The following is a 26,370-nucleotide window of genomic DNA, read 5'->3' as shown; positions in this document are numbered from 1 at the left end:
ACAATACAATAGTGTCAACTTTTTAAAGGAGCCATCACCTAAAATGTTTCATTTTCCACATGAAAACATGTATATAATGGTTTCCTAATGACTGACACTAGCCTAGAAGCCAATATTTAAAGATGGAGTGTTTAGATAACATGTAAAACACGGATACTACAAAATGGTTCCAAGTGAAATGTCACCTTGAGTTGCAATGGCTGCGACAGAATCAGAGTCTCATTTGGAGTCATCAGAATCATCCTGATAGTTTTCAGGATGGACAGATACCCTCTTGGTCAGGTCCTCTGGTTCATTTTCCTTCAGCAGTGCATTAATTTTCCGAGCTGCCTCAAAACGAGTAGCTAGAGCACAAAGGAGGAAACAAAAAGACATTACAACAATCCCCTCATTACTCCACAGGTGTTTTTTTTTTTAAATCACCAGACTATGTCCTGTTTTCAGGTAATTGCAGTAATGAATGTTATTTTTTACTCCTGACTAAAAACACAACTGAACACTGGAATGGTTCTTCGACCTGTGTGAAAGAGAGAGCTAACAAAGAAAAGAGAACATTTGTATATGGGATAGAGAAAGAGAAGAAGAAGACAGCAGTAACAGTGTCTAGTTTTGTGTTGAGTTGTGATTCACATAGTGCATTTAGCAAAAAAACAAACAATTCCTATTTCACAGAATTTCCATACATGTGAAACATAAAATATACAACTATTCAACATCTAAAAGCAACCATCTCATTAGTCAGGGGTTAGGGTTAAAAGGAGTAGGAGCCACATTTAGGAGATTTACTGTGTTAATATGTAAACTTTTACTTAGAGCAGAGTAAAGACGAGTGATAAAATACAAAACTGTTGCGACTTTATGTAATGTATACTTAATGTATATTAAGTAAACATGTAGTACAGTCTTCAGCTCCCTGGAAAAACGAAGTAAGCACATGACTTTAAAGAGTGAATTCAGTTTTTCTTTAGAGAACTACTTTCAAGTAGAGAAGGACATTCTACATTTCAAATCATTAACAATTACTTACCAGAGACAAAAACAACAGTGCCCCTGTAATGTGGCCACCCTCCTCGCTGTTTCTTCCCATGGCGCCATTCAATAACTGCCGAGTAAGTGGAAATGGGATTCCCATGCTGGTCCATCTTGGAGTCATCATACCCCCGTATGTTAACAGTTTTTACTTCACTAAGCTTTCCATAGTCCTCCCCTTCACTCCACTGCACCACTGCAAACTTCCTCTCCTCGTGTTCTGTAGTAAATGAAGGGGGGAGGAAAAAAAGAATTGCTTTTTCCTAGCTAGAATGCTACAGGCTATATGCTAATAAAGGCTTTTTCTTATCAAAAAATATTCTATTTGACATGGTTTCTATAGGCATACTTTTACCGTTTGAACCATTTTAATGACACCAAGTGCTATGTCGCATGCATAATTCTCTGAAGAGAGCATTTCCACGTTGGTCACTTGTTTCTATGTGACCCATAAAACATCAAACCACTTTTAGCAAGCTATTAGCTTAAGCTAAGTCATTCAAATTCGAAAACATTTAGGCGACTTACCTCTGATATTAGTTTTATTCGTCTCCGTAGTCTCCATCTTTGCAAGACACACTTTATTAGACCGATTTCCCGCTTGTTGTTAAATTACGTAAGGAAGCCGTTACCTGATGAGGACCGTGTGAGGTCTCGCGGTGAAAGCTGGCCACCTGTACGCTGCAGCATGGCCCGCCCTACTTTGCCTTTGATTGGTGTATCCTCATATTTGACCGTACACTTAACCAATCATGGCACTCACAGCTGAAAACAAATTTTTGAGTTCATGCTCTACGTCAGTATTTTCTCTATTTGGCGGTAGAATATGTTTTTCACAGATTATAGACTATACTGACATTCCAACTGAGTTTTGTAACTTAAGAGCCAGTGATGCCGAAAAGAAAACATTATAGATCTGACACAAGTGAAATAGACTGGATGCGGAAAAACGTTCCTTCACGTACTTTGACCAGATGGAAAAAACGGTATGTGCACCTTTGCCAATAAGTTAATACAGTTGTCAGTTTCTGTCATTGTTATGAAAGCTACAAGAATTTATTAATTTTTTTAGAAAAATCGACAGAGCTTTGACTGACATCGGACAGCACAACACACAACAACAAGTAAGTGAATGTATATCGTTAATGTCTTATCAGCTACCATAGTAGCACTTGATACAAAGTGTTTGGGTTTTAATACTTTGGTTAAGTGGAACATTCCAGTTCTAATTTGACACCCATAACTTGGCTTATATTTTTGTGTTGTGTGTACTAAGTAGGTTAACAAACTAATAATTCCATACACTTACATAGATATTTATTTTCAATGATAAGTTATGCAACATAATTTATTGTGTTTGCCAAATGACTGATAAATTCTGTTTAGGTTAGTTATGATAAGAAAATGCAAAGTATTTGAGAATCTAGACTATATTCATAATGTTTCTGCATTGAAAGTAATCTGAAGTGCTACTTAAGTAATTGTGAGATGATAAATATAATTAAAAAAAATGTAGTTTTTTACTTAGAAGACAACCTCTTTCATTGTGTTTATTTAAAGGTCAATAAAAACATTAAGAATAATAACAATCACAATAATAACAACATGGAAATTCCATCCCGACTGTTTTCAGCGGAGCTGTGAAAAATGTATCTTAAACAAGTTGTTCATTTGTATCATTTCAAGGACAATGGTGAAGATGACAGCCAGAGAGAAGGAACTTTCACAGTTCCAATGGTAAATAAAAATACATTATTATAGTCTCTCTCTCCCTCTCTTTCTCTCTCTCTTTCTCTCTCCTTTTAAAAGCAACATACAGAAAAAAGGCCACAATAAAGCATTACTTTCATTCTTATGTCTCTTCTACGCTACTCCATCACATTGTAAAAGTGAAAAGTACAGCTCACCATTAAGCTGTTTAAATATGTCAGTGACAGACTCACTACTTGTTCTGGAATATATCATTCGGATATTTAATTCATATATATATTCAATACTTGGGTTGTATTCCTCACAGGAAAGTGAAGATGCTGCCCAAAGAGATGAGCAGATACCAGAACCACAAACGGTGTCACTGGTAAGAAACAAATGCAAGATGTGTTCCCTTTCTATGGCTCTCTTTTCTTTAAAGAGTAGTTAATTTGAATACTTCTCAGGGAAACAATGAAGATGCCACCCAAAGACAGGAGGAAAGAATAGAAATGGTCACAATGGTGCAGGTAAGACTTGCGGTTAATTGCATTTTTAACTATGACAAACGTCGCTATGACTGCTGTTTATGTTGTAAATGCAGTTTTGCAAAAAAAAAAAAACAAGGCTACATATGAAAATAAGTGAAACCTGCTCAAATATAACACAATTCTTTTTCAACCATTCAGGAGAACGCCCCTGAAGCAGGAGTTGATGTGAACTGCTCCAGTGGACTAACAGAAATTCAAAGCATCATGTCAATCCTCTCCTTTGCTTTGAGACACAACACTACAGGTGTATTAATGGAGGACTTGCTGAAACTGCTCAAGTTACATTCTGCTGGGACTACTGTAGTTCCATCAAGCAGGTATTTTCTGGAGAAACCCTTCGCTGATATTACAAAACAGTTTAAACGACATCATTACTGTAGAGTTTGTACTAAGTACATTGGGTCTTCACAATCTTTGGAGGAAACACTTAATTGTGTGTCATGTTCTTCATTCACAACAGTGAAAGCCAGTTTAGAGGAAGGTAACTTTTTTATTAGTATACCATTAAAAGATCAGCTAAAAGACATTCTTGAGAACCACAATGTGCATGATCTATGTTTCAGAGGTGATCCCAGTGGTAGCCGTGTAATAAAGGACATATGTGATGGCAGCTTGTATCAGACCTTAAAGTCTACCAGTAAAGATGATTTTCTGTCCCTCACTTTTAATTGTGATGGTGTACCAGTTTTTCAGTCTTCCAAATTTAGTATTTGGCCAATATTGTGTTGCATTAATGAGATACCACCGGAGAGTAGAGACAAACATGTACTTCTATGTGCTTTATGGTTTGGATCCAAAAAGCCAGACATGTCCTGCTTCTTTAAACCATTTGTCGAGGAGTGTACAAATCTTTTTCAAGTTGGTTTTGAGTGGCAAGATCCTAACAATCAGGCACGGAGACACATGAAAGTACACACATTGTGCTGTGTGTGTGATGCTGTAGCAAGACCATTGTTACAAAATTTCAAGCAATTTAATGGTGAATATGGCTGTGGAGTTTGCCTTCATCCTGGGATGCAAACAAGGAAAGGGAATGGAAAAACAAGGGTTTACGCATGTCCTGATGAAAAGCCAAGTGACAGAAATCATAAAACCACAGTAGAAATAGGACAAATAGTTGAAAGACAAGGGAAGACTATTTTGGGGATAAAGGGCTCATCTCCTCTTGCAGATTTGCCATTGTTTGATCTTATCAATGGAATGGTCCCTGACTACATGCACTGTGTACTGCTTGGTGTGTGCAGATACATGGCATCTTTATGGATGGATTCTAAAAACACTTCTGAGCCATGGTACATAGGTGTACAAATAGCAAGCATAGACAAACACCTCTTGTCTATTAAACCTCCAGGTATCGTCGCTCGAGTTCCAAGATCTTTAATTGAACGCAAATTCTGGAAAGCTCATGAGTGGCAGCATTGGCTTTTGTACTATAGCTTGCCAGTTCTGAAAGGCATACTTCCACAGAAGTATCACTGTCATTGGGCATTACTGGTAGAAGGGATAAGCATTCTCTTGGGGTCCGAATTAAATACTGAACTGATAAGCCACGCACACGACGCATTAGTGTACTTTGTTGGAGGTGTACAATCTCTGTATGGAAAACAGCACATGACATTCAATGTTCATTCATTGTTGCATTTGAGTAAAAGTGTTGTGCAATGGGGTCCTTTATGGGCTCACTCAGCCTTTATGTTTGAAAGTTTCAATGGGTACCTCTTGAAACAAATAAAAAGTAGTCAAGCTGTACCACAACAAATATGCAAACGAGTGGCAGTCTCCCGTGCCTTTCCTCGTTTAGCTAAGCAGTTCTTAACAAATGCAGCTGCAGAAGTTAAACAGTTCTGCAATGAAATGAGACAAGGAACCCAGCATGTCAAGAAGCATGTAAAGTTTACTCAGGTGACTGCCCTTGGTTCACCAAATGTAAGACAAATATCTCTGAGAGATCAAGCTGCTCTCCACCCAGTTAGAGAGGTTCCCACAAACTCTGTGGTGAGTTACTACAAGAGAATTTCTGTGAATGGAGACATTGTTCACGGTTACACGTACAGCAAAACAAAACAAAGAAACAATTATGTGGTGCTTTTAAAAAATGGAAGTATTTTTGCAGTCTCACACTTTGTTGAAATGGATAGTCATTGTTTATATGCTATAGGAAAATATGGTAATTGCACAGTGCAAAAGTTAGCCAGAGGTTCTCTTATCAGAACTCAGCTGAGCTATATGTCAACTGTTCACTTTCCCACAGGCTTTTACAAAGCCATAAATGCTACTCAGATAGTTAGGCCATGTATGTACATACAGTGTCCAGACTCTACCTCAATTGTATGTCAGCTACTGAATACGTACTATTGTAAATAATTTAATCTTAAATCTTATTGTAAATGATTCAATCCAAATGTGAAGGTGGAGCTACTGATTATGGTGTTGATTATGGGAGAGATTCAAAGGCTTTCAATTGTGTCAAATGTCATTCTAATTAAGAGTGAAATGTGCAGCTAACAAGGTCTAAAGCCATAGCGGTTCATAAAGGTGGCGCATTCACGCTGTCATTTCTGAACATATTTCTTATTGAAATATGGGTTTCTGACTTGGGGGGAAAAAAAAATTCTGTCAAAACATTTTGCAATGCATGTTCACAACATTTATGTATTTCAATGTAACTCCATTAAGCTAGTGGTGTGGTGTTTAAATGGTCCTTAAAGCACTGTCATAATGAATCTGGGTCATGTAAAAAGACAGAAATATATTATATATAAAATGTATTTTATCTACATCTTTGTGTAATCTGCTGATTCTGTGCAAAATTAAAAATATTTCTACAATATGAATATTGTCTAATATCTTTTCCATCTATATAGAATACATTTGAGATGTATTTTGAATATTTACTGTGTTGATTTAATCATTTGTCAAACTTATTGTAAAAGTTTGTTCTTTAAATGTCAATGCAATAATGGGAAAAAACATTATTTGAAAGTCAGGAATAGGATGCCTAGTTTTGCAAAAATGCTAAACAAAGAAATAAATAAACTTTACACAAATGAATGAAAAGCATTTTTATCAATCCCAGAGGGAAATTCTAATGTGGGGTTTTATTTAATCACATGTTCAAAGCAAACTTCTCGTAAATTTGTGGCTTTCCCCCACATCTTTTTGTCATTCAATGTTAATTGTTAGTTGTTTCCTGTTTGTGATAACACAAGTAAATCTTTTGTTCTCTATGAAAAACTTACAATAGTTTAGTTTCACTCATGATTGTCTAACTCATAAAAGTATGATATTACATTTTTCTTCTTAGGATAATATATGTCGGGTTAATGTCATATATTTTTTGAAGAAGTATCCAAAACATGCAAGTTTCATTTATATAATTTTTTAAGGGATCTTATATGTATTTTCACTCTTGTATATTTTTCATACAAGTGTCACACAAGACAGATAAAAACCTTACAAGATTTATATACATCTTTTCCATATGGGCATATGCAAGGAGTATTTTTCTAAACACTGAACAAATAAAGCAAACAGCCAGAGTTGGACAAATGTAGCGGTGAGAACAGCATTTCTACAGAAGATGAGCAGACAAGCAAGAGTGGAAGAAAGACACAAACCACAACAGGGCTGTTTGTGACCAAATATGTTTATGTTTATATATATTTCTAAAACAAATGTATTTTTAATATGTGGAAATAGTCGGTGTAATATACATAACCTTTATTACTGCAATACCTTTACCCATGTAATTTTTCTCAGCACTGTAAACACCTTCCATAAAGAAACTCACTAAGCACCATAAAGTTGGATATATAGGTATATGGACAATTACGCAGTTTTCATAATTTTACCTTGTAAACCACTGCAGCATATTTTAAACCAAAAAATAAAATGTGAATTTGTTGAAGTATTACATTAACTGTTGCAATCACTTTTATGCATTGCAACAGTGATTCAAAAAAGTTTTACAACTTATTAAGAAGTCATTTTATTCATTTTTAGTCAAAAATGGTCCTGTTTCCTCCTTCAAAGTGCTGAACTTGAATTTGTTCACTGGAACTTTCAATATGAGGTCTGAAGAAAGTGAAGGAGGTCATCATTAGATTGAAAAAACAAAATAAACCTATCAGAGAGAAACGTAGTTAAAGGCAGGGAATGCACTGACCAGCTCAGCGACACCAAAAGGCCTGAAAGACCACAGACAGCAATCAAAGCAGTTAACTACAGAATTCCTTCCTTGATTAAGAAAATCGCTTTTCAAAACTAGCCAGTTACAGAAATTTCTTAAGAAGGCAGTCATATAATTGTCAGAATTGTCCATAATCACAGGAAAGCCATGCTTAGACTTTGTTAGAAGTTATGTAAAAGAGCCTGTACAGTTCTGGAAAAAAAAAAAATCTCTGGACAGATTAAATCAAGACCGGACAATCATCTGATTTCAACCCAGCCAAACCTTCTTTTAGGTTACTAAAGGTCAAAACTGTGGACAGAGACCAGCAAACAAGCAGCAGCTGGAGGCAGCTGCAGTAAAGGCCTTAGACCTTGGATGTTCATCAAAGTATGAAAAAACCTCTCCTATGTAGTTTGTCTAAATATCTTTGAATCAATAAAAATGGGAGACTTTTAATAAAATTGCTGTAATTCCTAAACAATTACAATGCAATACCTCTATCAAACCCCTTAAATTCAGGCCAAACCCCTGGACTTCAATTATAGCTCGATGGTGTACAGAGACAATAGTGTGTCAAATATTTGTTGACCTAAGTGTTTATGTATATGTATACATCAATAATAGCTTCCCCTTTATGAGGTGATAAAAATCACATTTAACTAAAAATACATGTCATAATAAAAAGATGTTTTCGTTCCACGTTTTTTGCCCGGCTAGATGAACACGCACAGGAATCCTGTCTATCACATCAGACTCTATGGGTGCGTTGTATAACTGTGTCGGAGCATGTGACATATGAACATGAATTTTAAAAATCATTCAGGAGAAACGGTATCATTACAGAATATTGCCTCTAGCCATCATCTAAATCCCACAACCCATCTTAATGTACACACATAAGCACGAATACAAGCTCGTACGGCGTGATGCACAGACACAGCCAGCAATACGACAGCATATTTGCGCACACACACTGATGGTATTTACTGACAGTTTCCCTGGGGGGATTTTAGAGTTGATGATTGAAAATTAATGTAACATACAGAAGGTGATGAGAAGCTCAGCTGTCAGAGTATCTAGTAATGAGGGGAAATAGATACTAGGAGTGTGAGAGGGTCTGAAAAGAGGAGAATGAGAGCAAGCTGGAAGGTGAAGGGGAGGAAAGTAGCGAATAGGTAAACGAGAGCCAATATGCACTACAACAGTCATCTCATCTATCTCTCGTTTCCATTCTCTTCATATTTTATATATTCATGCCAAAGTACATTTTATAATGAATTAATTTAATTCATTATAAAATTGTACACTTGGCCCTATATTGTTAGATTTAGTACACTGCAGTCACTTGATTATTTAGCAGCCAAAACCCTCCTTTAGTATCATTCTCCGAGCCACAGAAATCTGAAGGCTTTTTCCTCTGCCTAGTGATATTGCAGATAGTTGTTTCACCTTTCTCCTTTTCCCCTCCTTGTGCAACAGGCTCAGAGAAACTTTATGGAAAGCTTGTGCATTCAAACTCTTTCTATTGAAATTCTAGTTGATGGGACTAAAAGTTTATATCACAACAGTGGCAAAAGACATTAACTGCCTCAGAGGACACAGTTAATCTTCTGCCATTCCACACTTCAAAAGCTACACTATGAAAAGCTGAATGAATGGACATGTATAAAATTTATACGGTAAGCTCGAAATGAGCATTTTTACTCTTCCGTGCTGACCACAGTCATGGCTGAAATTATTATATTTTCAGGTTCCCTCCATTCCAATCTTGTGAACATGATATCTCAGTAACGGTTGAAAAAAATGGGAATTTTATCAAATTTCTCAAAAAAACAAAAAACAAAAAAAAGAGTCCTCTTAAAGCCAAGATAGAAATGATGGGAATTTGATCATAGAGGCATACAACTGCAAAGTGGTAATACTAGTTTTAAGTTCTCAGACATCTATAGTAAAAGTCTGCCTTATTGATTGATTGATTGATTGATAATACTTTATTCATCCCGAGGGAAATTGGGTTAAGGCTGCCAGCCGTGCCAGCGCCATCTTACCCTTCAGTGTATATGTGATATGATCAGTGTAAAAATATTCTATTTTAAATATGCGGAAAATCAATTCAGTGTACAAAATGTCAAATTATAGCAAGAAATTACATAAAATGAAAGTGGGCCACCAGCACTACCCATGCCACGAAGCTCCCTGTGTGCACTTTTCTGCTGATGTTAATGTCAGTACCTGGAGGGAAAGAAATTCCACAAACTGACTTGCTGGAACATGGATCCTATTACAGTAAGACCAATTCTTTTACAAATGTTTGTAAAAGGCAGACTTGCATGGCTAGGTGCACGATTTTAAATGCTTACGGCAATGAGACTTTTTGTCCATATAGCGTATGTTTTCTCAATGGAACTTACTCTGTATGATAGTTTGAAGTCTGCAGACAAGCACCTCATCAACATTTACTAACCACTACTTTTTACTTTCCTTTAAAATGCCTGAATAAGTGTGGGTAAGCTGATAAGCTATAGGTTGATCACTGATTATCTGCAAACTGCCTGCAGAAATCTCAAAACACAACGCTTCTGCATGACCTTCAGATGCTGACTTTGCTGCCATCAGTATCTCCCTCCTGCTTGTACCATGGGGCACTGACCCATGTGCTCCTAAGTTCCACTGTTGACAGTCTGGTGTCAGCTGACCTTTGTATCTTAAAGGGTCAGCTGAGGAAAACAACAGAAGTACAGCTTCTTTCTTAACCCTGTCTGGTATCTACTCATGTATTTTCTTGGTGTTTCAAGATATCTGCCCCCCAATTATATGAGGTTGCACATGTACTGTGTCTTATCTGACATCAGAACAATACCAATTATTGATAAACTAGCATGCGATCATATTAATTTGGGCCAAGGCTATTTCGGCTCAATCCGTTCCTTGCCATGGAGTACAATAACCAGAAATATGTTTGCAGAATAATTGGATGGTTATTCAAATGTTTCTCTCTACAACATAACATTGATAACAATTGGATTCTTTAAAGAAACAGAAAAAATAACCCCTGGATGCAAAGAAAAAGAAAAAAAAAAAAAGAGTCTCTTTTGGGCCAGCAAAGCTGCAGTGGCTGACAGCCTAAAACTCTGTCTTTATTGAATGATCATATATTTTTCATCATAGAAATGCTTTGAACCAAAGTGTGGAGTATCATTTCAATGGACTTCTAAAGAGTCATAGTGTCACCAGAGGCTGGCAATGTGGTAGCTTGGACTTCCCCGAGCAAGTTGCAATGAAAATTGTGCACAAATTTACACAGAAAATACAAACACACAAACTGAAAGAAAAGGGTAATATAAGACTCACTGTTGCCAGTGTTAAGAAGCAGCATTTAGCTGCATTCACATTTCCATACAGCAGTTATTCAAGTAGCACAAGTCCTCTACACTATGAGCTTCATTCACCCATTCAAACATATTCATACAAGCACTCTATGCCAAAATGCTTTCTATCTAACATTCACACACATTAACACTCCAATGAACACATCAGGAGCGACTTGGGGTTCAGTATCTTGCCCAAAGATACTTGGGCGTGCAGACTGGAACTGCAAGGGACCGAATCACAAAACTTCCAATCAGTAGATGGCCTGCTCTAGCTTCTGAGCTACAGCCACCCAGAAAAGAACAAGCATACATCCCCAATGTCATCAAAGATCAAGATCCCTGATCTAAGCCTGAAAAAGATATCCACGCTTAATCACATCCATTTTTACTAACCAAGAGTAAATATAGTCTCTACTGCAAAGAGTATTTATTTCTTTACAAAACAGTTTGAACTACTTTTTCCAAGTAGCTTTAGATAACCAAAGCAGACATCTCCCTAGAGTAGCTTTGCTGAAGTTCAGTGTCTTCAAGTGAAGCAATTGGAAGGTTCCAAAGCTATGATTTCAAAGTAGCTTCCCCAACGCTGACTGTTGCTATATGAAAACTCATACATGCAAAAGGAAAACATGTGAGGACGGGGGAAAAAAAAACATAATTTTTTGTTTCATATTCAGGTCCTTCCTTCCGACCCCACAGGGAAATCATTACTTCTATCCTTCTAAATATGCATGTTGTTAATTATGCATCTTGTTATCACTGGCTAATCTGCATACTCTCATGTTTAAAGTCCCTCTCATTACCATTCAGAAGGCCATCTCACAGGTGTGCTGAGTAAATATACAACACACTAAAAAAAAAACACGCGCACACACATGCACACACGTGCAAACAAACAACAAGTTTACACACGGTCCGCATTCACGCTCGCATATTCAAACACAGGGACATTTTAAAACAAGTGGAGACACATGCGCCTGCTCACTCGAGTGTATAGACTCCCAGAAACATACACATGGACATGGAAACAACGAGAGTGGACATCAACCGAGTTGCAGACATATTACGCAACCCCGCTGACAGAAGGTTCAGGTTTCCCTCCTACGGGTGGCTGTTTGTTTTGTGCCAACTCATTAAGTACACAGCTGGCCAAAAGAGTTGGAGTGGGGTAAGACCACATGGGTCCTCAGATGAGGATTGGATTTCAGCAAAATATTTAAGAATATAAAAGGCTCTCTGTCACATATTAGAACATACGTGTAACACTTAAAAGTAGGTAAAACCGCAGCTTGATTTGACTGAAGCAAATTAAGCATCTGTACTTCATAGTAGGGCTGCTCGATTATGGCAAAAATGATAATCACGATTATTTTCACTGAAATTGAGATCTCAATTATTTGACGATATTTATTTAACCCTTTAAGACCTACGATAGAACCAAGTCCGCCAGAGCTTATATTATGTTTTTACATGTTGTAGTGCCATTTGTGGGAGCATTTCAAGTTGCTATACAACTGTTATAGCCCATATTTTAATAATATGTATGCATTAAGTGCATAGTAACTACATTAATTGCAAAAAATAGTTTCTCACCACAGGAAATTTATTTTGAGTGTCTTCATAGTTTTATTTTCGAGATACAGCAATTTTTATATACTGCAGGAAAAACAAAAAACAATCCTATGATGCAAATTTGGAAAGAAAACAGCATGTGCATCAAAATAAACAATTTCCAGCTGTGCAATTCGAGTTCTAAGCATCCCAGAAACTATTCAGAAAAGTCAAACATGACTTATAAAAACACCAGTATAGGTTTTTAAGGCCTATGTTACGACCCAGTGATGTGTGTGTTGTGTTATGCCTCCCACGGGGGGATGGCTGTGGGTATCTTTCCCCTTTTTCTCTCCTAGGAGGTGGAAACCTGGGCGTGGCTGCTGGGTATCCGGGTGGAGTCTCTGCCTGTCCTGTGTGGATCCTGTGTGGATAATTGATGGACCACCTCCGGTACTTAAGGACTTAACGACAGCCACCTGGAAGTAAAAAACTACATTTTCCGCGAAAATGACGTCACTTCCGGTTTCGGGCAGGAAATGACGTACATGCGATAGTTCGCGCTGACGTCTGTTTCAATGTGGGAAGTGTTACAAGCAGCTGATCGGATCGGAATATTATGTTTTTGTTGCTGCAAGCGCTTTTTATGCAATTTTTGCAAAGCTATATGTGGAAGGAAACTGTGACCGAGGACGAGCTGATGGCATGAGATGTAAGTACAACTCCTCTGGTTTCATATGCAAAATTTTTTTTATTGCGCTAGCTTACGCGGTTCCGGTTCTACAGGGATTTAAAAATAGTTAGCAAAACAGAGCGTGCTGCTCTGACCGGCTTTAAAGGGTTAACAATAACAATGTATTGAATAATGACTTTAAAAAATTATATAAAATAGTGTGCAAATACTGATAACAGTGCAAATGTTTGCAATATAAGAAATAAATGAAAAATGTAAACATCTATGTTTAGTGAACTTTGCAGTGTTGCTCTGTGGTGCAGCTACGACACTGTAGCAAAGTTTACACACTATGTCTACTTGATCCACGTCTGACTCCGCGAACCCATAATGTTTCCACACCACTGAAGTTTTTTTACCTCTCTTTTCAACCAACAGCAGTCACTCTCCTCTCCAAATAACTTCTGCTTAGCTTTCCGAGCTTCCCTCGGGTCCTCTTAATTGTTGTGACGCGTGTTCGAAAAGCAGAGAGGTGCGCTCGATTTGCCACACGGAGCAGCGCGAGAGTAAAGCACGAGGGAGGGGCTAATAATTGGCTCAGTCATTTTTAATGATCGTTGAAAGCCCAGATCGTAATCGTGATTAAAATTCGATTAATTGAGCAGCCCTACTTCATAGTGTGTATGATGAAAAGTGCCTTATATGGAAGTCATGGGGATGGTTTTGTAGCGAATTGGCTCTACATAAACACAATTGCACTTAACATTTCAAACTTCAAATTAAATTTAAATTCTCTGCAAGCAATAAATAAATAAAGTTTGTATTCTCATTTAGTAATAAAACACATTATACAAACATACTGTAGATTGTACGGAGCCCTAAAAGTTTGGCAGCAATAAAAGTGGAAGACTGATTGCTATTCAAATGCCAGCAATTATAATAATAATCATCAAAATAATACAAAAAAAAATAGACAACAAGGGACTCACTCAGGTTCCATTTGAGCCCAGTGGTGAGTGTCTGGCAGGGTCCACCTACTGGAATCAGGCTGCACCAGTCCCCCTCCAGACCTGTATTCACCTCCAGTCTGTGGCTGCCCTGATGGCACACAGCATTAGTGTGAACATGAATTAGTGTCTATGTGACTCTGTGTGTGTGTGTGTGTGTGTGTGTGTGTGCATGTGCAAAATCACTGAGACAAACAAACATGAAAGCGGAAATTAAATTTGGAGAAAGACTTCTTAAAGATTTTGAGCCCCAACAGAGAAACTTCTTCACCAAGACTCATTAAAATGACTCATTAAAATAAATTATTGCTCTTGTCAAAGCTGTAACCAATTGTTGGTTCTTACTTTAGAGGAAGAGGGAAAAAAAAGAGAGACCTAGCCATTTTGAATTATAATCTTCTTTACTTTGCATTGCAGGGGGGCACGGAATTTTTGTTAATCACACCTATAACTGTACTCACAAGCAACTTTAAAGTCAAAAATAATTACAGAGTTACAGATACCTCACTTGAAGCAAGAAAAAAAGGTTCTTTCTGCTGTAATGTGTCTTAATGCCTTTGAAAGCAGAGAATCTAATGTAAATTTTCTATTTCCTAATTGTGTCTAAAAGATGGATAAAGAATTTTTTCTGAGCCACGGTGACATTTCATGTAGCGCTTTACAAAGCCAACGAACATAAACAAAATTCTGAAATGTCACAGTATCCCTTTGAAAAACTCGGGCTGGGTGACAAAAAAAGCAAGGGAGTCGCACAGTGTAGGTGCAAGCTAGTTTCCAACTTTTCAGGCTAAATAATGACTTTGGTCTCAGTGCACTGGTTATATTAAAGCCTGGTGCTGGGACACAAAAGGTCAAGACAAAGTTTCTCACATCCACGGTGTACACCAAATATAAAAAGAAATACCCTAGTTTCATTCTAGCACACAGATACATATTTGATAAACAATTCTGTGGCTGCAGGAAAGTATAACAAGCCTCAGAGTGAGCAATTACGTGCCATCAACGCGATACGTTTCGGGGCTACCGTTGCCGTGTACGTTGAATTCACCATCCACTCGTAACACTTGAGTTGGTATGTTTAATGCCAACAAAAAAAGTGTTGACAGCTACAGCTTGCACCAGTCGTCTAAAAGATAGAAGTATCACGCAGGCAAAGACAGCATGATATTCAATTAAGAGTTTGAAATCCTTCTTTTGACGTGTTTAAAGTTTTCTTTGCTTGGCTTCCTGGAGTTGCAGAGCCAGAGGGAAGGAACGATGCGGAAATTCTGAGCTTTGGAGCTTTTGGTGTTTAGGAAACAACCCCGAGGATGTTTTCTATACTTAAACACAGTATCTTATATAAATGGCGGCGCGTGTAGACGCAGCGACCTCACGCTCTCCCGAAAATGCGATGTTTTGTTCGTCAAGTAAATGTCTTTCTGCAAGTGTTTCTCGCCAGTCCACGTCGGAATATGTGTACAGTCGTCAGGCTCTCTTACACATTCGGAGAAGCAAGATTTGCCAAGTTTTGAACACTAACGTTGAGATGCTAAGGGAGATAGGACTTCTGCGACAGCCTGCTAGCTGGCCTAGCAACTCACCGGACTCGCCTGCTAACCCTCCCCGGGCAAGGAGGCGTCGAAAGCGGTGCGCTAGGACAAGGAAGCGGGGCAAGCGCGGAGGTGTCCGAGTCAGGCTTGAGGCTAAGCCAACTCGCCCAGCCATACCATCGATCCTCTTAGCCAACGTACGATCTCTGGACAATAAAATGGACAACATACGACTTCTGAGATCAGCGAATCGCAAAGTAAGTGACTGTTGTGTGCTAGTTTTCACCGAGACATGGCTTAATGACAACATTCCGGACTCGGCCATACAACTGGAGCAGCTAGCATGCTACAGAGCCGACAGGGCTCTCGTAGACGGAGGTAAGACCCGAGGTGGCGGGGTCTGTGTTTACATCCGTGACGAGTGGTGTCGGGATGCCACTGTAGTACGCAAACACTGCTCATCACTGGCGGAGTTCATGATCGTGAAGTGTCGCCCTTTCTATTTGCCCAGGGAGGTAAGTTCGATCTTGTTGGTCGCTACCTATATACCTCCATCTAGCAACAACAGCGATAGAAATGCAGCGCTGAACGAACTGTATCAGGCCATCAGTGAGCAACAAACAGCACACCCAGACGGTTTCATCATCCTCGCAGGAGACTTTAATCATGCTGATCTTAAAACTGTTCTCCCAAAGTTTCATCAGCATGTACATTTTCCAACAAGGGGAGACAACATATTGGACTTGGTCTACACACAGGAAAAAGGAGCATACAAAGCCATCCCCCTCCCCCACATCGGCACCTCTGATCACCTCACTGTTATGCTAATGCCAGCATACAGACAGAGAGTGAAGGTCATCAAACCTGTTATGAAAGAGGTAAGAGTGTGGCCACAGGAGGCCACCTCTGCTCTTCAAGACTGCTTTGGGTCAACTGATTGGGACATATTCAAGGAAGCAGCCACCTACAATAACATCATAGACATCGAGGAGTACACAGACACGGTGAGCTCATACATCACCAAATGCATTGATGATGTAACACAGGTGAAAAGTATCACAACTCGAGCCAACCAGAAGCCATGGCTAACAGGAGATGTCCACAGGCTGCTGAAGGCCAGAGACAAGGCCTTCAGAGCTGGGGATGAAATAGGCCTGAGAACAGCGAGAGCCAACCTGTCCCGTGGCATCAGGAAAGCGAAACAGGACTACACACACAAGATAACCTCCCACTTCAATGATAGCAAGGATGCAAGAAGCCTATGGCAAGGCATCCAGGCTATTACAGACTACAAGCCTGTAGCGCGTAGCTGTGAGAGCGACACCACTCTGCTCAACAACCTGAACAGCTTCTTTGCACGATTTGAAGCACAGAACAACACACGCCCACAGAAAACACCACCACCTCCACACGACCAGCCTCTGTGCCTGTCTGCTGCCAGCGTGAAGAGGACACTCATCACCATCAACGCCCGGAAAGCAGCGGGTCCAGATAACATCCCTGGTAGTGTGCTGAAAGACTGCGCAGAGGAGCTGAAGAATGTCTTCACAGACATCTTTAACACCTCCCTGAGGCAAGCCACTGTCCCATCATGCTTCAAGACTGCCACCATCATACCTGTGCCAAAGAAACCATCCCCAGCCTGTTTCAATGACTACCGCCCCGTGGCACTGACACCCATTATTATGAAGTGCTTTGAACGACTAGTCATGTCACACATCAAATCCACCCTACCTCCCACCCTGGACCCACACCAGTTCGCATACAGAGCGAAACGATCCACAGAGGATGCAATCTGCTCTGCCCTCCACCCAGCCCTAACTCATCTGGACAAGAAAGACTCATATGTGAGAATGCTGTTCATAGACTTTAGCTCAGCATTCAACACCATAATACCACAACAACTCATCTGTAAACTGGACAGACTGGGCCTCAGCACCTCCCTCTGCAACTGGCTGCTGGATTTCCTCAGCCAGAGGCCTCAAGCGGTGCGTGTGGGCAACAAGGTCTCAAACAGCATCACGCTGAGCACGGGGGCTCCACAAGGCTGTGTGCTCAGTCCTCTGCTCTTCACCCTGTTGACACATGACTGCACACCAACCTACAGCTCCAACCACCTTGTGAAGTTTGCGGACGACACAACGCTGGTGGGGCTCATCACCAAGGGCGATGAGACCCACTACAGGAAAGAGGTTGAGCTCCTGACCACGTGGTGCAGAGACAACAACCTCCTGCTAAATGTCAGTAAGACCAAGGAGATTATTGTCAACTTCCAGAGAGGCCACACCTGTCACCCCCCATTGACCATCGACGGCGCTGCGGTGGAGAGGGTGAGCAGCACCAAGTTCCTGGGGGTGCACATCAGTGAGGACCTCTCTTGGACCACCAACACAGCATCACTGGCCAAGAAAGCACAACAGCGCCTCTACTTCCTGCGCAAACTCAAGCGGGCAAGTGCTCCACCACCCATCCTGACTACATTCTACAGAGGAACTATTGAAAGTATCCTCTCCAGCTGCATCACTGTGTGGGGCGGTAGCTGCACTGACTATAACAGAAAAGCTCTACAACGCATTGTGAGAACAGCTGAGAGGATAGTTGGTGTACCACTCCCCTCCCTGCAAGATATTTACACCACTCGCCTCACCCGCAAAGCCATCACAATTGTCAACGATGCAACCCACCCCGCGCACTGTCTGTTCAGCCTCCTGCCCTCTGGAAAGAGATACAGAAGTCTCCGCTCCCGCACTACCAGGCTCACCAACAGCTTCATCCACCAGGCTGTGAGACTGCTGAACTCTCTTCCCTCCCGGCTCCCAGCCAGCAGAATCACCAGATTGGCAGAAGTATAGTAGACAGATTGGACTCTACCCCCCCACACTCTCCAACAAGGAAACACTCTCTGAACCAAGAACTGAAAACATTCCTGACTTGCATTGCAATTGCACACACCTGCTGCTATATATATTTTTTTAGTATTCTTTTAGCACTATTTATATTATTATATTACTATTTATTATCTTATTGTTAGGGCTGTTTTTGTTTTTGTTGTGCATCTGCACCTTATTGTTGTCAATGCCTACGCATGGGACAGTGTGAAACGTAATTTCAATTCTTTTGTATGGCAAGTACATTTGAAGAAATTGACAAATAAAAGTATTCTATTCTATTCTATTCTTTGTGTAAACGTGTCAAAGTGACACAGTAAATAAATCAAAGCAAGGCAAACGCATGTGCACTTGCACATGAACACGCACACACATATAGAAGAGAGGCTTGACGTAGAATAAGAATGTAGCCCTTTCTGTTTGTGAAGATACAAACAGACAACATGGAGTCAAACTCTGTCAGGGGGCAAGCTTAATTTTTAGAGTTAAGTTACTTGTGACTTAACTACTATGTAAGGGCATTCTTATTCCAATGTATTAAATATATATAATTAACACTCAACAAAAGCATGTAAAAACCATGTAGGTACAACGCTTGTATTGTTTACTCAGGCTGAATTGTGTGGTATTGATTGAGCTTACTTTTTAGCAGCCTGGTGTAATTTTCACATAATTCAATAAAGATAAACACAGTGGTCGGCTGTGTATAATGGTACTGTAATTTTGCATGGTGCTTTTTTTTAAATCAGATGGTGCATATTTTCTGATGCTGCTTGAATTTCATGAAAAGAAAGAGAAGCTTTCCACGCAGTACAAAGAAACTGTGACATTCTGTACAAACTACAAGATAGATTTTTTGACCAAAACACTTACTAATTTGTTTTCTAATTCCAACCAACATCTCTGCTTCAAATAAAATAATTTTTATTTTTTGGTATAACAACATGGCCTATTTTTTTTTTACTTTAGACTTTACTTGCTGGTACCAGGTTGGAACCCCTTACACCTTCAGAACAGCCTTAATTCTTCAAGGAATATATTCAACAACATGCTGGAAACACTAGTCAGAGATTTTGGTCTATATTGACATGACAGCATCACACAGCAGCTGCAAATTTGTGAGCTGCACATCCATATGAATCTGCAATTCCGCCACATCCAAAAGTGACTGCAGAAGCCTTTTGAGTGTCATCGTCATGTTCAAGAAACCAGTTTGAGATGATTTGACAATGTGGTCTGGTACCCTGCTGGAAGCAGCCATCAGATCATGGCTATCTGTGCAAACCTTCAGTAGAAGGTGGGATGGATCCATGCGTCCATGTTCTTTATGCCACATCACAGAAGAAAAAAAAAACTTCATTGTAGTCAATGTGTTTCACATCATCTATTGTTCACTTTCGGTGAGTCTACGCCTCAGTTTTCTATTCCTACCTAACAGCAGTGGCACCCGGTATGTTCTTCTGCTGCTGTAGACCATCTGCTTCAATGTTCAACATGCTGCATGTTCAGAAATCATCTTCTGTATTCAGTACTTTGGTTGAAACAAGTGGTTATTTATGATAAGTGGCCATTCTGCTCTGACCTCTGGCATCAACAAGACATTCATCTAGAGAACTGCTGCTTAGTGGATATTTTTTTCTTCTCTTTTTTTGGACCGTTCTTTGTAGTGGTTGTGTGGGAAAATCCCAGTAGATCAACAGTCTCTGAAATACTTAAATCACCTTTCTTTCCGTTTCTAATGCTTGGCTTGAATTTCAGCAGGTTGTCCTGACCATGTCTGCATCCTTAAATGCATGGAGTTCCTGCCATGCCATTTGCTAATTAGATATATGCGTTAAACAAGGAGTTGAGCAGGTAGACTTAAGAAAGCGGCTGGTGAGTACATCTAATGACTGGGTAAAGTCATCAATTAAAATAATTTACTATTTTAACCCTTGTATGGTGTTCGGGTCTGTGAGACCCATTTTCAGTTTTTCTCAAAAGAAAAATTAAACAATTAATTATTTTTTCAACCTGAAATTCATTGGCTTTGGCTTATTTTCTGTGAAGAACATAAATCCGAACTAATTTTCAATGACCTCATACTGTACCTCCCCCCACGCATTTACATTACATACAAGGTGTTCGGGTCCACTGGACCCAGGCCTAATAAAAGTGTTGAAAGTGTAGGTCCTGTGTTCCCACACTCTGTCTTCCTCCTTTCTGGTGCTGCTGATAGTGTTTTCTTCCGCTCCCGCACAAAGTTGCAACATTGTTGAAAATTCAACTATCAACACCGTCTGCTCTTACATTCCCACACAATTTACCCTCTTTCTTGAGGGATCCAAATTTTATTTTCTCATACCATGTCCCACCTGCAAATTAGGGGCATAATACTATAAATAAGACTTTGCCAGTGTGGTTCCTTATCACAACTGATCAAGATGGCAAACGATTATCTGCTGCGAGGGCCATCCAATTGATTTTGGAAGAGAGAGGGGCTTCGGATGATGATGTTGACAAAGAGGTTTCAGAATATTTCACATTTCTGAAAATTCAGAGTCTGACAGGGACTTTGAAGAAGAGGATGAGGTTGAGCACCATTTAGTAACAAAACAAAGACAGGTACCCCATCTGCAGCCAGCTCCAGGACCAGAACAAGCCCACCAGACAGCAAGTGAAGAAATATGGATGTCAATAACTGGTGAAATTGAATGGTCTTCTTGCCCAAGAAATGAGCCACCCTGCAGAGCTGCTACTGTGATAAGCCAGGGCCAACACGGCTGACAGTTACTCATGTGCAGGACATCAAGTCTTCATTTGAGCTTTTCATCCCAGATTCCATCCAGAAAATTATTCTGGATTGCAGATCTAGAAGGAAGGTGTGTTTTTGGAGAGAGGTGGAAGGAGACCAAATTCATCTAAGAACTCCAAAGGCCTACTTTGGGGTTCTTATCCTTGCAGGAGTTTTCGGGTCCAAAGGGGAATCCACAGAATCCCTGTGGGATGCAGAAACCGGCACGAACCTTTCCGTGCATCAGTGTCTCTGGAAAACTTCCACAAAATTTCCAGGATTATCCGTTTTGATAACCGAGACAACAGACCAGCTCGACGGCAGAGAGACAAGCTAGCTGCCATTAGGACAGTGTGGGATAAGTGTGTGCACCACCTCCCCCTGTTTTGCAGCCCTGGGCCTAATGTCACCATTGATGAGCAGCTGATCCCATTTACTTGTGAAACATATTGCTTCACGTGTAAATGTGTTGTGTATTTCCACTCACTCCACTTGATTATAACTGATTTTTTTTTTTATAACATTTTATAAAAAAAAAAAAAAAACGAGAAACACATTGATTCATAAATGTGATCTAACAAAGGTAAAGGGAAAAAATTAAACATGTTTGCTGTTCATATGGCTTGTAATTGGGATGAAGTAAACATCTGTTGAGTAATTTAACATAAAATTGTTTGATAGTGTTAATTTGGAAAGACAAAACTCTAGCGGGTCCACCAGACCCATGAACACTGGCTGAGTAACAAAAATATGAACACCACACAAGGGTTAAGTATTACTCAATTGTGTCTGCACATTAGCTCTGAGATTTAACAGCTGATTGAGAGATATTAGATGCCTGTTTTCTTTGCAGTCTCCCACCTCCCACTTGTTAGCTACTCTACAGATGTATAAGGTCAGGAAATTACAAAGCTGTTGAAGCAGAAGGAAAATGCTCATGAGGGAAAATTAGTAATAAGAATACTATTAGATTTATTTAAGGACCTTTCTTACCCTCCCTGCATTACTTCAATGAACATTTGAAGCCATTTTCTGTCTCATATTTATTAAACTAAATTATTAATATCAGTACAGAACTTGCTCTGGCACAGAAGGTAGACAAGGTACCTCAGGTATCACACTTTATCATTTAAATCAGCTACTGCACTGACAAGTTTCACTCCTTGAAAGGGCATCAGGTAAACAGGCCTGTAGTTCTGACCTCGAGTGTGTGTGCTAGAAGCTAGAATGATTTATAGCATGAATTTGGCTGACACAGTGTTGTGCATTGAATGTCCCACAACACAGAGAGCCAGATTTCTCAAGCATCTTCATAGGCTGGGATGCTAATTTGAGTAAATGTGGCTCTGGTTGGTCCTCCAACTGAGATTCAATAAAGCAGATACTAAGAGAAAAACAAATAAAGCAGACGCAGTCAATGCAACTTTCCTCTTTTTTTTTTTTAAAGATGGAAACTGAGTAAATTTAGCTCTACATTGGGACCTAGACTGATTAAAACATCCTCTTAGTGTTTAGGGACACAGAATCACAAGCTTGTAAGCAGCCCTCACAGTGTCCCTATCCATAACTTAATAAAAGACACCATAATTATGCGACACCCTGAGCCAGCTATAGAAACCACATGACTTGTGCACATTTCCCAAAGACAGCATAATAAAACTTTGACACTTCATTTGGGAGACAAAAAGTAAAACAAACAGACACAACCCTGATTAAATCAGTTCATCCCTGAGTCACAGATATACACTGATTTAATCAAGACGAAGAGACATGCCTCATACATTTCATACAGTGTGCACGTTTAATGGGATACTGCAGTTATGAGCAGCTTGAATGGTATGTGCTGGCTCTGGTGACATAATCCCCAAATTTGTGAAACAGAAAAAAATGTAATTTAGTTCTGGTCATCATTTGTTTTTGGTGTGTAGCTTGCATACAAAACGTGAACTCCGTATGTGCTGATTGTGCCAAACGCTGAAACGAAGCACTTAACGAACCTGCGATTGCACGAAATATGTGTGGTGAGGATATTTGGCAAAAGTTGTAAACACTTCAATTACAGATGTAACTTGAACAAATAGCACTGGGCTTTTCGAAGGTTGCGTTCACCTTCATGTACAGGCGTCTGCGTTCATCAGTCGCTGGCGAATTGGAGCTGCGTTGACAAACGAGCTTAATTTACCTTCACTGAAGTAAGATTAATTGGAGGTGTCGAGGTATGAAGCAGCAAATGACAACACGCCTTTGGAATAATGACAAGAAGTAGGGAGAGTGTGTATGAGAGAGAGGTTTACTTAAGGTGTTACAAGGTGTCATCAGGAAGTGAGTGACTGTTAGTTGTTTGTCCCGAGGACCTCTCAAATAAACAACACTGGGGACTATGGAGAGAGTGGGGGAGGGGGCTAACACATGTCCCAAATGGCGGTCATTCAGCCTACTTGTAAACTCAATCATGTGAGAAGAGTGTGAGAAAGTGGTTAGCATTGAGGGAAAACAATTTAGGAGCATCAAAAGAGATTCGCTCACTCTCATTCACAACAGCAAATTGGGGCACCATAAGAGCAGAGAAGTGTGTGTGTGTGTGTGTGTGTGTGTGTGTGTTCTCTTGAAGTGATTACTTAACAAAGAAACAAAGTGTTCAACACTCCAATCAAGGTGGAAGTAGACCAAGGAAAAGAACATTTTTGAGAAAGAACAGAAAATGAAGGGCTGGGCGAGGGGTGATTAGAAGAACTGGGAGACATTGTGCTCCCCTGCTAGCATAGTGTGGGTAAAATACTAGAGGTCTCCTTGTGTGTGTAGTGTTTATAATGCAGCTTAAGAAAAGCTAGAGTCCATCATTCAGCTTTATGAAAAATGAAAGGAAAATGTGCTTTGTAGCGCAAAAATGCAAAAAAAAAGAAAGGAAAAAAAATAGAAAAAGTGGAGGGGAAATTTTACATTAGCATGTGGATGTTAAGGGCAAGTAGCTGGACCGGTAACTTTATTTACCTACAATACCTAAACGCATTGTGGGTGTTTTGTGGGTTTGTATATACTCACAGGTCTGAGTAGATATGCCAAGCTTTTTCCCTGTATGATCAACAGTGGGAGTTGTGTCATTGACAGAGCGTGGTAGAGAGTTTCCACAGATGCCATGGCCTGGTCAAATCTGCCCGCCAGACCACCCAGTGTCACTATTGTATCCACCTGGAAGAGCGACGAGAGGTTAAGAAAACTGAAAAATGTTAGTGTTTGATAAAGCAGTCTGTGGCATTATGTTAGTGTTTTCTTTGCTTCAATTAACATGCCATCAGCAAAACGACAGATGTAGCTGTAGAAAACAAAATATGATTAAAAACAACTACAGTGCATGCATTTTGATCAAAATAAATCACACTTCCTGACTGATGCTATGTGATTTGGGGAAAAGATATGAATCATGAAAATATTATGAAATTTAGGGGTTTGTAAATGGAGGACTTGTACAAATTATCAGGTTAGTTAGAATGACTGTAATTTGTCTGCTAACCAACACATTTCAAAGAACTTCTTAGTAAAATGAGTAATACCCAGCTATTTTCAAGAATGAACTATGGGAACAAGAAAGAAAACTGGAAGGACTCGTCTTCCCTCTGGTTCTACACACATTCTACTTTCCCAACAAATGCCATTCAATTTTTCTAGCAGTATACGCTAAGTCAAAGAAACAAAAGAAGGGCATTTGGAGAGCAAAACACTTTAACAAGGCCAGTGCCCTATCTTGGCTTTATATAATTCTACTGATAGACAGACACACAAACAATAAAGAGAACAACAAGGCTTTCATTTTGGCAGAGAAACAAACACCAGGGAACTCAGAAAAAGAAATAAGATGGAGAACAGATAAAAAAAAAAACAACTGAGCTGCACTATCTGTGCAGAAATGTGAAGAATTAAACCAAAGGTGGACAAAATTATTATCAGGAACTTGTTAAAAGCAAATAAATTGCTATTTCCTGGAATTTCAAAGTAACTTCAAAAAAGGCTTTTCTTAACTTTGGGGCAGGACTTTGCTATAGAACAACCTATACGGCTCTGAGCAGCTATATCCTCATACAAAGTCTCCAAGCAGTCAAGCACCAGTGCTGCCAGCCTTAACATCAGACAGTCTAAGGGGCAAAGGCGCTGTCACATCCTGACTGACCGTTACACCAACATGAAAAATGTTCCAATGAACCATCAATCATACACTCTTTGATGTTTGCACTTCAGCCACATACAGCATAGAAATACTAGGTAATACGAGCTATTACTATTTTCATTTTTCACCACCAGTGGATAGCTTGGGCTGCAGAACAGTTGTGACATCCAAAACCGAATAATGTAAAGGTTATTTCTCTGTTTAACAATTTCTGACTTTAAGAATTTACAGTGAAGTGAAAAGAAAACTTTTCAACACCTTCGAACAAGCAAACACTTCGCACCTTTAGCCTTAACAAGGTACATTAAGCACATTTGTTTAACAAGAGAAAAATAAATATATATATATATATATATATATATACACTCAACAAAAATATAAACGCAACACCTTTGTTACTGCTCCCATTCCCCATGGGATGGACGTAGAGACCTAAAATTCATTCCAGATACACAATATAACCATCCCTCCTAAACAGTGGTCACAAATCAGTCCAAATGTGTGGTAGTGGGCACATCTGCCATATTGAGATAATCCATCCCACCTCACAGGTGTGCCACATCAGGATGCTGATCTGACATCATGAGTAGTGCACAGGTGTACCTCAGACTGCCCACAACAAAAGGCCACCCTGGAATGTGCAGTTTTTTGCGCTATTGGGGGTCTGGGGACCCAGAACCGGTCAGTATCTGGTGTGACCACCATTTGCCTCATGCAGTGCAACACATCGTCGCATGGAGTCTATCAGATTGTCAATTGTGGCCTGTGGAATGTTGGTCCACTCCACTTCAATGGCTGTGCGAGGTTGTTGGATATTCGTGGGAACTGGTACACGCTGTCGTATACGCCGGTCAAGCACATCCCGAACATGCTCAATGGGTGACATGTCCGGTGAGTATGCTGGCCATGCAAGAACTGGGACATTCTCAGCTGCCATCTGCCCTGAACAATGTGAACCATGATTCATCCGTGAAGC

General features: G+C 39.8%; 1 protein-coding gene across 5 annotated transcripts in view; it reads right to left on the bottom strand.

Annotated features, from left to right (window-relative positions):
• The window catches only part of tpk1 (thiamin pyrophosphokinase 1), a 123,112-nt gene that overhangs the window by 29,309 nt on the left and 67,433 nt on the right, over nucleotides 1-26,370 (bottom strand). For 3 of the 5 annotated variants that reach the window (XR_013969767.1, XR_013969768.1, XR_013969769.1), the window contains exons 7-10: nucleotides 24,275-24,421; nucleotides 14,022-14,130; nucleotides 1,028-1,249; nucleotides 186-344 (exon numbers count right to left, since the gene is read on the bottom strand). Coding sequence is in view for 2 of the 5 variants with exons in the window: in XM_080865730.1 (XP_080721856.1) it covers nucleotides 12,825-12,838; nucleotides 14,022-14,130; nucleotides 24,275-24,421 (270 nt within the window). In the remaining 3 variants the exon portion in view is untranslated. Of the gene's footprint in view, nucleotides 1-185; nucleotides 345-1,027; nucleotides 1,250-9,201; nucleotides 12,839-14,021; nucleotides 14,131-24,274; nucleotides 24,422-26,370 lie in introns of those variants that run through there. The other 2 variants (XM_080865730.1, XM_080865729.1) reach the window with 2 other exon arrangements.

The sequence above is a fragment of the Rhamphochromis sp. 'chilingali' genome (genome assembly GCF_963969265.1).
Source record: "Rhamphochromis sp. 'chilingali' genome assembly, chromosome: 18".
Lineage (NCBI taxonomy): Eukaryota > Metazoa > Chordata > Actinopteri > Cichliformes > Cichlidae > Rhamphochromis > Rhamphochromis sp. 'chilingali'.
This window is presented reverse-complemented; position numbering and strand designations above follow the sequence as displayed.